The sequence below is a fragment of the Megalops cyprinoides genome, chromosome 10, assembly GCF_013368585.1.
Source record: "Megalops cyprinoides isolate fMegCyp1 chromosome 10, fMegCyp1.pri, whole genome shotgun sequence".
Classification (NCBI taxonomy): Eukaryota; Metazoa; Chordata; class Actinopteri; order Elopiformes; family Megalopidae; genus Megalops; species Megalops cyprinoides.
In genome coordinates, this window is record NC_050592.1 from 1,307,149 (window position 1) to 1,320,000 (window position 12,852).

The following is a 12,852-nucleotide window of genomic DNA, read 5'->3' on the forward strand; positions in this document are numbered from 1 at the left end:
AAATATGCCGTTAAAGCAGGGCTGAGCCCCCCCGGCTGCAGGCTAACATGGGCGAACTGCACCTACAGTTTGCAAGTTTTTATCCTGGGAAAGGTTATATTTATATAATCTCTTTTATTCAAGCTAAATATCCAGCTCACTATCTGTGTTAGATAAGAATGCCTACAAAGAGTGTGAAGAGTATGATCCAGTTACAGGATAGTGAGATAAATACTAATATACTGGTGCTTTTGTGAGTATTCTCTACTCTTGGGTTTGTATGTTATTTGACTGATAGTTTCATACTTCTAAATCATAAACAAATAGGAAAAAACCTGCTTGTCAAAGCAGCTACAAGATGGCCTTTGCATGTGTTTTCATGCAGTGCGCTGAATCTGCACGCTCCGTACATGGGAATGAATGTTTCTGTGTTGCATGGGGAACATACTTTGCACCAGGCAGCTCATTCCATCGCATTACGGAGCTCGTTAGCTGCCATTCCAGCGGCTCTGTGCATGCCTCCGTGCAGCTGTACTTCCTCCTGCGGCTGTGTGCGTACGCTGGCCCTCAGACCCCGCTCGGTGCAGGCACTGCCTCCCTCCAGCAGCGCAGAGAGGGAAGTTACACTGCTGCCGGGGGCCTGTTGCACAATTACCCACAGTGCACTGCAGCTGCCCTCCTAATCTCCCTCGGGGAAATCCCCTCTTTGGGCAAGAGCAGCCGCTGTCTGTTCTCCTGGCTCTGAGGCCTGGAGAGAGTCTAAGGCATGTAGTTGTGGTGCATTAGCAGTGCTGAGGCAGCAGGGCGTGGCCAGGTAGGGACACCTGGCTCGTTTGGGCCCTGCCGTCTGCACTGTGTGTGGCTCAGTGCGTACGCTTAGAGAGGGAAGCTTCAGGCTAGTCTGGTCAATATTTTATTGTTATTAATTATGTATGCATACACTCCACACCTCTGGGAAGGGCCACCTGTGGGGGTTTAAAAGAGGTATTTCAGGGAACTTCGTTATTTTGTTATTGGAACATCACGTCAATGGGGTTTGTTTATACATCTTGTCCACTCTAAGAAGATGTAAATGTCAATAATTTATGAGTAAACCTGCCCTTGGCTAGATGAAACATTAAATGCCCTTTACATTATCAAAATGTCATCACCCAGTTGATGTTGCCTGTATGCTTTCCCGAACGCACACAGAACGCATCATCGCGGAACTTCGCCAAGCATATCATTATTTTCAATGACCAGGACTGCGCAGAAGCCTAATCTATGTACACGATGTCATGAGTATGGTGACGAGGTGTCTGCGTTTTAAAAATGATTTTTGTTTCAGACAGCATGACCATTCTCGCCTTTTGTAATTGTACGTTGGGAGGCGCGAAGCGAAGTTCGCATGGGATAACTCTGAAGCAACACAAACAGCTCTTTAAGAAACCTCTCTGTCCGGCTTACCGAAGCCTGGCGCTGCCAGCAGACGCTGCAGGAACCGCGCTGTCACACACGGGTGGCACCCCGATGACGGAGCGTATTCGGGCGAACTCATGCTTTGCAAATCTTTTGGAAATACATTGTTGATGCAAGGCTATATATTTAACTTGTACCAAAAGCTTAGACACCCCTACAATAAAGCCATAAACCAATGATGCAATGAGAATAGATAATTATGTTTTATGCAATGAAACATGCTGATATTATTACTTCACCTTAAAATCCATTTGAAATTATGAAATTAAAGACTTTCGAACAAAATCCGAATGTATTCAACTGGTTGCTGCTTGAAACAATGAATAAACGATAATTTTTAACAACTGTTTGTAAATCATGTCGCAACATGTGTATCCAAAGCGTGTTATGGGTCTCCCCATTCGTTCACATTGACCGCCGGGCCGCTGCCGTTCGCCGCTGCAGCAGCGAGAGCTCCGAGCTGCAATGCAGGTATCCGGACCGCCAGGCAGAGGACTGCGCAGAGTGAAGGACACGGGAGAAGCACCTCCCGGGTGGATGCAGGGGCGAGGGACGTGGGAATATGAGGGAATATGATGGAAACAGCAACTGGGACGCACGTAACGTTTGTGTGTTTGATCTGGAAAGGGGCAGGAAAAGCGCACTTCCTCCTCGATCAGACACGGCTCACGCTGTTCTGTAAGAATGCCATTTACCCTCCTCTCCAGTAGATGTCACTTGTGGTGGCGAATACAAATGCCCCCCCTCCTTTTCCTCATCCTCCCCTGTTCAAACCTCCCCGAGAAGAAAGGGTGTGTATTTTGAAGGTTGTATATAACAGCAGAAAGTGATCGCCGGTTAGAGAGGGAGCTTGCTCTGAGGGTAGAGGGTGAGAGGCTGCAGGCGAAAAGCAGAAGAGCTGACGTTACAGGCGTGACTGAGAAGGAGGTACATATAACAGCAGCCAGAGACGGACAGCTGAGTTCAGAGGGGTCTTCACGGGACAGGGGACACTACGGTTTGCTCGCTATAGGTGAATTCTTACTGCAGCCGCGAACATGCAGTATGACATTTGAAACAGCTGAGCTCTGTCCACCGGTCGGACTCCACTAAGTTAATTAATTGAATTTCCTTGCTGTGCATAGCTAGGGGATATGTATTTTCTCCCAGTAGCTTAGCTAATTTGTCTGCGTAGCTAGCTTGCAAAGCTGGAGTTCTCAGACGAACAGCTGCGTTGGATAAATGGGCATCGGAGTGATGTTTTATCTGTGAGGCGCTGCTAACTCCGCACCATCGGCTGCGACTGTAATGATCCGTCATTCCGCTCGGATTCATGTGACTTCGGGTTGCCTCGCGCTTGTTTCTTAAGTTAGTCACTCTCCGTGAATCGATGAAGATGAGCCAGGAGAGAGGGTTTCACCATAAGAGTCACGTAGCTAGCTAAGCTACAACACTCCGCGTTTCCTGCTTTCAAAGGGGCTGCCAGGTGTGCGGCTGCCGCTCTCCGCATCCCTCAAGCCAGCCAGGTGAATGCTCCAAATGGGTGCTTTTCTGCTCCAACACATGTGTTAACTTGTTAAGTATATTTGCTTGTGTACACACTTAGCTAGCTAATTTGCTGTTGGCTGTCTGTCTGACCGGTTAGCGAGGCAGGTTAATTTGCTACCAGAGTAGCTCCTTCCACTCCGACGCAGCATGCCTTCGCGAACGCTTCCCCGCGTAGCCGCCGGCCTCAGGAGCGCGTCCGAGCGGGGACTCTTAGCGCTGTTAATGCTGATGTTTCTGGCCGGCTCCGTGCTGCCCCCCGGCGCCGCAAGCTCCCCGGACCTGGCCAACAGGAACTCAAAGGCGGGCCACGACCACTGCCAGCCTTCCCAAGAGCTGCCGGAAGACCGGCACAACGCCACCAAAAAGGCCTTCCCGGTTCTCTCTTTCGATTACCACCACGTCCAGAAACCATTCGAGATCTCGCTATGGGTCCTGTTGGCTTCGCTGATGAAACTGGGTAAGTGCTTTTCGCTTTATACATGTAGTTGACCAGCTGGCTGCTAACTAGTTGAACTGGTAAGTTTATCGTTAGCTAGTTCTGTCGTTATAAATTGGATGGTTCACAAGCAAGCGATCCGGGATGTATGGCGATTCTGAGTTTGAAGTACTGTCAGCGCACTCCGACTTTACCGGGACGTTTCTGGCCAGCACCGCGAGTTCATGCGCAAGTTTGTACAGTAATTTTCCGTAAGGGGATATTGTGTCTGAAAATACTAAGAATGCACGCACATTTGATCAAAGGTATCATCAGTCTGATTCTTTCAGAGGATCAAATAACTGAAGCAGCAGTCAATCTCAGCGATATCTTAAATCTGGCAAGAGTAGGCTGTAAAAATCTATAGATGCAGTTGAGTAATGACCTAAATGTGAGAGGTACTGAAACTGTATGCTCCCGTGTTCAGACTGGCGTGGATAATGATGGGCCACAGAACATATTTACTACAGAAAAGAATCCGAAACCGGCTTATTGGATAGCTCGTTAGGGAAGGGGCGACGTGGGCGTTTTTTTTTTTTTTTTACAAAATCATTCATTTTGCTTACGTTCATAGACAACTGGGAGAAAGTTCTGTATGATTTGCTTTCACCCAAAGGGCTGTAGGTACAGGCCAGTTCTGTTGGTTATAGATTAATAGTAGCATGTTTTAGGTGAGGAGTTGGACTGTACTTGTAAGTGAAGACTGATCTGGTCTGATTTGTCCTCAGCACTTGTGTACATTCAACAGGTGGTTTGAAAGAGTAGTGCTGGTGGAATCATTCTATTTCTGCAGGTGAAACCAAGTATTCATATTTTATTTATACTAAGTGCTGTAAGTTTGTCGTCTGAAGTGGACCAGCCTGGTAGAGCTGAATCTGTTCTTATCATTAAGTTTTGTTCCTGCATTTTAGGAATTCATTTAATCTGCATCTTAATCCAGAGTGCTAATACAGTGTTCATCTTTGGCAAACCATGCTCAAGTATACAGTCAAGTATACAGACAAAAATATACTTTTATTTAGCCCAAACCCCAAAAATAAATATTTGCTGGAGCTTGAAAGGGAGGTGCTTTAGCCTGGTGAAACGGCGCATGCTTGCTCTAAGGCAGAGCTGGGTGCAGTGATTCAGGGTGGGTGCACAGGTGCTGGGTGCTGTAAGCGCTCACCTGAGTGAGAGGTCAGTGTGTCTGACAGCCCTTCAGTAGCCTGGCGTTTCTGGGAGGCGTGGGGCAGAGAGCGAACTGAGGCCGTGAGGCGGAAACGGGGAGCGGGGTGGGGGGCAGGGGGCGGGGGGAGGCACGATGAGGCCTCTGAGTGACTCATACAGACCTGGCAGAAAGACGCGTCGAGCTGCATTCTGCCTGCTGCTCGTCCTTCAGGTGCTAATCGCATTTCCTGCTCCTGTCCTGTGACCCTCTCGTCGCTGCTGTGTTAGCCTAGCTCCCCCCATTCTGCTCCTGTGCTAATTGGCTGCTCAGGACGGTTAGCGGCGCATGACTTGGCAAGTTCTTCAGGAAATTTCCGGTGTACCGCTGTGTGGTGAGGACACTGTTCCTGTTGCGTTCAGTGGTTTGTCTCTGCTGAGGAGGACTGCAGACACACACACACCCCTCTGTGGTTCACCCTGTGGATATTCTGCAGTTTCTCCTCCTGCCTCTGTCTGGCTGTGTCTGTGGAATTCTGTTGAAGGTCTATCCCTCCTTCTTTGTCGCCTCCTGCATTCCCCCCCGCGCCTCTCCTTCCTGTTCGGGATGTGCAGGCTGGCAGGACCCTGCACTGTCTCTCGCTTGTCACTCAGCGCACGGCAGGATCCTCTCGTCCCCTGGAACTCAGCCTGGCAGAGCGGTGCTGGGGGCATCACTCTGGCACACACGGGCGGCGTATCGGGGGGGGGGCTCCCCGCTCCCCGCTCCCCGCTCCCCGCTCCCCGCTCCCCGCTCCCCTCCCGGGGGGGTTTGCGCACCGGGATGGTGACCTTCAGCAGGTCTGCTTCCCCCCCCTGTCACGCTGCCTCGTCTTTACCCACAATGCTTGCTGCAGGGCGCTAGCCCCACGCTGTCGTCTCCCCCACTGCCCGCCCCCCCGGCCCCCTCTCTGCTTGAGTGTGCTGTCAGATAACACTGCGAGGAAGAGGGGGGTGGACCTTACACACGCACATAAACTACAGTCATATTTCAACATTCCCATCAATCCACTTCCCCTGTCTGCGGCCCGCTGAGTGCTGGTCTCTGCCCCTCCCCTTTCCAGAACACAGCCTGTGGCCTGGAAGCCTCCAGTCCCCGCAAGGCCTTCCCCTCACCCCCGGTCCCAGGGGGTAGCGTGTGATCCTCGGCTTGCTGACGGCGCCCCCTTGCTGTGAGGACCGCCAGCGCGCTCCAGGAGAGAGCCGCTTTAGCGCGCCTGCTGTCCGATCACATTAATCACTTCCAAATGAATATTCTCACGGGCACACCTCCGCGCCGCAGCGGTAACGATCCGGGATAAACATTAACCCTTCTGCCTGTCCCATGCCTCAGCCCCAGAGCGGCCTGGAAGAGTGGGGCACAGAGACCTGTTTTAATCACGTCCCTATGCCTCTCACCCCCCCCCCCCCCCCTCACTCAGACGTCCCCCCCAGGCGTGTGGCTGGACAGCAGCGGTCTACAGCACACAGCTCAGTGAGATTGCCTGCTCCCAAAGGCACACCTACGCTAAACATTATCAGCAGAGGCAGGGCATAGTGCACTCCCAGAGGGGAAGAGCCAGGGCCCAACAGGTGATAAAAGACTGACTCAAGGGGAAAAATCCCCTTCAGATAATGAAAAGCACTCCAAGCACTCCAAAAAGTGTACATTGATTTAATTCAGCCACTCCTGCAGTCTGCTGGACTGTTTCCACAGTCAGTAAGGTGTAGATCACTGTGTAGCAGATCTGTCCTGAGCACATTTTCATCTCACAGCGTCAGTGCAGACTCCTCTCCTCACTGTAAAACGTTAAACATTTGTTATGTTTAAGGGTCCGCTTTATAATGGGGGCAAGATGTTTGTCAGAAATGTAGCCATCTGGCCAAACATATTCCACTTCCTTTTGATTAAGCTTTACAAATAAGTATTAATTATATGTGTGTAAACAGCACAGACACACTCTGTAGGTGTAACAGGTGGAACCTTGCGTTGTGTTTTAATTAGATGTTACGGGGGTCAGCGAGTGAGCGAGTTTCGAACCTGGGTTCTCACTGCTTAGTGCCAACACCTTATGGCCAGCGTTGTTGCCAGTTGAGCTAAAGGCAAATTTACATTTACATGCCTGTTGGCAACAACGCTAGTTAACCAGCTCTCAGGGAGTGACGTAACCGCTGCACCCGCTTTGCTACCTGCTACCCGCTACGACTGAATGCCGTCAGAAAGGCCCGTCAGGCAGAGAGCGGCTCTGAAACGACTGAATGCCGTCAGAAAGGCCCGTCAGGCAGAGAGCGGCTCTGAAACGACTGAATGCCGTCAGAAAGGCCCGTCAGGCAGAGAGCAGCTCTGAAACGACTGGTGCTGTAAGGGCATGTCAGACTGAGGCTCCGCCCACGTTCCAGATCTGACAGGTTGTGCTCCACGCTGTGGCACTCTTGTTTGTGTGAGAGTGTATTTGCAACTCGCTGAGCTGCAGCAGGGTGTGTGTGTCTGTGTGTGTTGCACATCAGTGTGAAAGATCTGGGGGATTACCATAAGCTGCTGCAAACATTAACCGGACAGATTTAGCGTCAACTGGCTGGTATCAGTTCAGCTGGAACTGAGTGCGATTATTGCATGTAAGGAATGCACTCTGTAACATATTAAAGTGCTTTGGAGCTGAATTACAAGGATAAGCAAACTATTTATCAGCAGTGATGGCTGTTACTGTGCTTGGCTGAAGAGGATTGTCTCTAGGGAAAAGAGAGATTTTTAGATGGGGTCAGTATAAGTCAATCTTCAGAACGACATTCCCGAGGCTTACAGGCTGAGATTTCAGGCACATTATCTCAGGCTGAATAAAGGTTATTGGTTATTTTTGGAGTCAACAGCCACTCAGGACTGCTCTCTGAGAAACCTAACAGTGTGTTACTACTTGGCTCCAACTTGAAGGCTGCATCTAATGGGAGTTTGAGGTTAATTTGAATTTGTCTCAGAAAAAATCAATAGATTTTTAAAACCTACAGGAAGGTGATGGATTTAGACTGGTAAGCATACAGCAGGTAAACAGAGAGAGAGAGAGAGAGCGAGAGAAAGGCTGATACATCAGTGCCAGCTGTACGCAGCCAGTTGCTTTCCTGGATTTTATCAGCTTTCAGAGCACCGCTGGGTATTTTCAGGGCTTCATTTTACAGCCGAAGCGACGAAGCGATCTTCCCGAGAGCAGTGGCTGTGTGCTCTCTCTATACATCATGCTCTTCCATGCTACAGCGTGTCAGGTGACAGCGGGCAGGTCTGTTAAATCATTGCAGCCCGCCTCCAGTCGCGTTATCAGTTGTGTTGACTCCCTGTAACCGTAGCCACGGGAACGGTTCATTCTGCCACTCACAGGAACAATGGCAGCGATGTCACTTCAATCAGAGGTCAATATTTGCAGCTCACACATGGCTATCTCACCATCAGGGCCTGGATCTGAGCGGAAAGAGCAAATAGGTGAGGGCGTGGTCATTTGTGATTAGGACCAAATGAAGGCTGTTTGTGATTAAGAATAGGGGTCGACCGATATGGTATTTTCAGGGCCGATACCGATACTGATTATTAGTAATCATGGAGACCTATGACTGATATTTGGAACTGAAATACATTTGCAGTAAAAATGAAAATCTTGGTGTCAAAATTTAGAATAACACAAACTCCAACACAAAACTTCATTGAAATGCCTTTAAGAATATGTTTAATTAAAAGAGAACTTTATCAACATTATCTTAAAACAAAAAGTGCAGGGAGCTCCCAGCAGTTAACTGAAAAATTTAAATAAATAAATAAATAAATAGCTCCCTGATGTTTTATAAAGTAAATAAAGTAAAAATAGCAGGCAGGCAGGGTACCTGAGCGCCCGTCGCAGGGCGGGGTACCTGAGCGCCCGTCGCAGGCTGTCGCAGGGCGGGGTACCTGAGCGCCCGTCGCAGGGCGGGGTACCTGAGCGCCCGTCGCAGGCCGTCGCAGGGCGGGGTACCTGAGCGCCCGTCGCAGGCTGTCGCAGGGCGGGGTACCTGAGCGCCCGTCGCAGGCCGTCGCAGGGCGGGGTACCTGAGCGCCCGTCGCAGGCCGTCGCAGGGCAGGGTACCTGAGCGCCCGTCGCAGGGCGGGGTACCTGAGCGCCCGTCGCAGGGCGGGGTACCTGAGCGCCCGTCGCAGGGCGGGGTACCTGAGCGCCCGTCGCAGGCCGTCGCAGGGCAGGGTACCTGAGCGCCCGTCGCAGGGCGGGGTACCTGAGCGCCCGTCGGAGGGCGGGGTACCTGAGCGCCCGTGGCAGGGCGGGGTACCTGAACGCCCGTCGCAGGCCGTCGCAGGGCGGGGTACCTGAGCGCCCGTCGCAGGGCGGGGTACCTGAGCGCCCGTCGCAGGGCGGGGTACCTGAGCGCCCGTCGCAGGCCGTCGCAGGGCGGGGTACCTGAGCGCCCGTCGCAGGGCGGGGTACCTGAGCGCCCGTCGCAGGGCGGGGTACCTGAACGCCCGTCGCAGGGCGGGGTACCTGAGCGCCCGTCGCAGGCCGTCGCAGGGCGGGGTACCTGAGCGCCCGTCGCAGGGCGGGGTACCTGAGCGCCCGTCGCAGGGCGGGGTACCTGAGCGCCCGTCGCAGGGCGGGGTACCTGAGCGCCCGTCGCAGGGCGGGGTACCTGAACGCCCGTCGCAGGGCGGGGTACCTGAGCGCCCGTCGCAGGGCGGGGTACCTGAACGCCCGTCGCAGGGCGGGGTACCTGAGCGCCCGTCGCAGGCCGTCGCAGGGCGGGGTACCTGAGCGCCCGTCGCAGGCCGTCGCAGGGCGGGGTACCTGAGCGCCCGTCGCAGGGCGGGGTACCTGAACGCCCGTCGCAGGGCGGGGTACCTGAGCGCCCGTCGCAGGCCGTCGCAGGGCGGGGTACCTGAGCGCCCGTCGCAGGCCGTCGCAGGGCGGGGTACCTGAGCGCCCGTCGCAGGCCGTCGCAGGGCGGGGTACCTGAGCGCCCGTCGCAGGGCGGGGTACCTGAGCGCCCGTCGCAGGCCGTCGCAGGGCGGGGTACCTGAGCGCCCGTCGCAGGCCGTCGCAGGGCGGGGTACCTGAGCGCCCGTCGCAGGGCGGGGTACCTGAGCGCCCGTCGCAGGGCGGGGTACCTGAGCGCCCGTCGCAGGCTGTCGCGGGGCGGGGTACCTGAACGCTGCCGGGGAAGCGGTGCTGTGAGAGACAGGGGTGTGCAGAGACAGGGAGCCACAGCAGGTCACACGGCATCGCAAGTCTGAACCCGAGAGCAGGTGAATGTGCTCTACGTGTTCCCTTAAGGGTGTGTGTAAATGCAGACCGCACAGCAAAACACCAATTAAATGAAAAGAATATTCACATGGTAAAGGCAACTCCTCTCTGGTGCTGGTCTGTTCTTTTTTTCATGGGTGCTGGCTTCTTCCAGGATTATGTGAGTAATGTTATATTAATCTAATATCAATAGAGTAATGTGCAATAATCTGTGCAGTGTGGACCTTCTCCCCTGTGTAGCCTAGCTACGCCGTCCTTTGACCTGTGTGTTTTTGGGTCAGCTCAGATTTGTGTCAGCATATGTTATCGCTGTGGGTCTACTTTACCTTTTGGAGTTTACCGTGGTGTTTACCCAACAAACTTGCAACTGTTCACACCCGGATTTTCTTAAAGGCCATGAATGGCCTTATCTACAGTAAACATACTCTGAGTGGAGTTAGCTGTGATTGGGATATTGGCAAGGACAGGTGTCACCAGGTGCATAGCTCCAAACAGTCCGTCCACAGCGTGTGGGCTGTAATCAGAGGCCACCCTGATACAGCACCCCTGACCGCTCTGCTGAAAGCAGCATGTGGCACCATAAAGACTGTCCGCACTGCCACTCCGCAAAGCCAGGCGTCTGAAGTTTCCTCTTTCTGCCAAGTCATGCTCTAATCCCTCCTGTCCTTCCATCACAGCACAGAGGGGTGGAAGCAAAAGGTGTGGAGGCTGGGAGGAATGTGGCCGAAGCCACGCGTGTGTAATCTGTGGAGAAGGAGCGTCAGCGTGACTGTAGAGGCGGCTCTTTCAGTTCCCCAAACGCGTATCGGGGGGGGGACAGCCGGCCTCATCACGGGGAGAAACGCCAGGACGTTTCATCACTCAGTTGGAAAACAGGCTCTCGCGGCACAGCCAGCGGTGGCGTCGGGGTGCGGTTCTGTGCTCTGCTAACGCGACTCAAAAGCTCTCATTTCCCTGTAATGAAGGGGCAGGACTGTGCACACACACTGGTAACCAGCCATCCAGACACACCGCACTGCGTCACACACCGCACTGCGTCACACACCGCACTGTGTCACCAGGGAGATTACGCCCCGTCATCTGGGCGGTCTTTCTGTTTTTTTATTGTTTTGCGGTGTCCAAAACAAGATTGCAAGCAGAGTGATGGACCATGATAATATAACCTCAATTCATCTGACCACAGATGACATGGGAAGTGATTAAATTGCGTGGTAAATGACTGTTTGCTGTGAGTTGCTTGTCTCTCCATTACTTCAGTAAATAACCCGCTACATGTGAATGTGAGCTCTGGGAGGCACTCTGGACAGAGGTATAAACCAAGAGAAAAGAGAATTACTTTATCTTCTAATGTTGTTATGATCTTTCAAAACATTATTTGGGGCTTTCAGTGTACAGTAGGCCATCTGTGGAGACACACAGCCCAGAGTCAAGTCCATCCCTGCTCACGCTAACGCTAACGCTAACGCTGCAGAGTTTTCCCGAGGACGTGGCAGCCGATTTCCCTCCCCTGCACTGTCTGTGGAAAGCTTGCCGTGGAAACGGTGATGGTGAGCGCAGGCCTTCTCTCTGGCCGGGATCGCGGGTCAGTGTGGGTGGGGGTGTGCTGGGGGGCTTAGGGTGTTATCTGCATAGGGCTGATGTCCCCTGCCTCTGCCTCTAATCTGGTCACAGATAGTGACAGTGATTAGCAGGATGAGCCTGTGAGAGGAGAGAGAGGGAGAAACGGTCTAATCAGATGGATTAGGCCCCGGCCGCTGCTCTCAGCAAGCGCAGGGAGCAAAGGCCTCCAGAAGCATCAGTTAATGAGCTTTATCTCTCGTTGGTTTATGGCTGGGTGCAAAAGTTTCAAAGACGCAGCTTAGCGCTTTCAGCTGGGAGACAGCGGTTTACTGTGGGAAGCATGGGTTCAGCGGGCACATCAAATCACCGGAGAAGGAGGAAACGAAAAACACGGCCACTTTAAACAGTCCTACATCTAACCCTAACCCTAACCCTAACCCTAAACCTACATCAGGCCATCTGCAAACCAGAGGAGTCATATTCTGTCCATGGAGTCGTGTAATGAATGCTGTGTGTCAGTGAACCGTGTGACAGGGAGGGAAACGGCCGATCTCCCGGACGTCAGGGGTGGCTGCTCTTTAACTCTGAGAGAAGGGAGACTGACATCCAGAGAGAGGGAGATGCATGCAGACGCACACACACACACACACACACACACACACACACACACACACACACACACACCTGCATTCAGGTGTGTATTTCTTTCCTCCTGTAGCTGCCGGTGTTTGTTTCGTCAGCGCAGAGTCGGTGAGTCAGTGATATAAAGGCCGTGTTAGAATGCTGACTGAGTCCCACTCGCACCTCACTGCTCACCTGTGGACTCGTGTGGATTTATCACCTGGCAACCGATGGCTCTCGGTGACGGCGACCGTGTGCTGAAAGCCGGCTGACAGGCAGGACGAGCCGGAGTCATGGCAGCTGACATCACCTGAGCGTGAGCTGGTCTGGAGTGACGCAGGGCGGCAGGGAGGCTCCCAGGTGTCCCGGGAGATGGCTGCTCTGCCGAGCCCTGCAGATACAGAGCGGCCGTTTGCACCTGCAGGGAAACGTCTCTGCACGCAGCTCACTGCCGCCTCATTCAGCTGCACAGTCAGCAAGTCTCAGCAGCCTGAAAACAGAAGATCCTTTAGCCTCTCTCTTCATTCAGTCTGTAGTGTGTTTCTGGGACTGTAGCAAGTCCAATGTTAATTCCAGTGAGATATTCCATGCATTCATAACGGTTTAACTGCAAGAGTACTGCCCACTGTCAGTGTGAAATTCACCTTTAACTGATTTCCATGCTTGCCCTCCTGTTCTGCTAACAGAGAGAATGCTGAACTGGGGTCTGTTGTCAGCTTTAGTCTCTTTTTAACATGTGAAAACCTGTCACATCTCCCCACATGCTGATTTTAAAATGGTTGTTTTCAGAATTAGAATCACACT

The 12,852-nt window shown here is 52.8% G+C and overlaps 1 protein-coding gene across 2 annotated transcripts in view; it reads left to right on the forward strand.

The window, feature by feature from the left end:
* Positions 1-2,205: 2,205 nt before the first annotated feature.
* Positions 2,206-12,852, forward strand: part of slc9a1a (solute carrier family 9 member A1a) — a 38,614-nt gene continuing 27,967 nt past the window's right edge. For both annotated transcript variants that reach the window (XM_036538402.1, XM_036538403.1), the window contains exon 1: positions 2,206-3,421. In XM_036538402.1, coding sequence (XP_036394295.1) covers positions 3,112-3,421 — 310 coding nt within the window. In that variant the 5' untranslated portion in view covers positions 2,206-3,111. The remainder of the gene's footprint in view (positions 3,422-12,852) is intronic.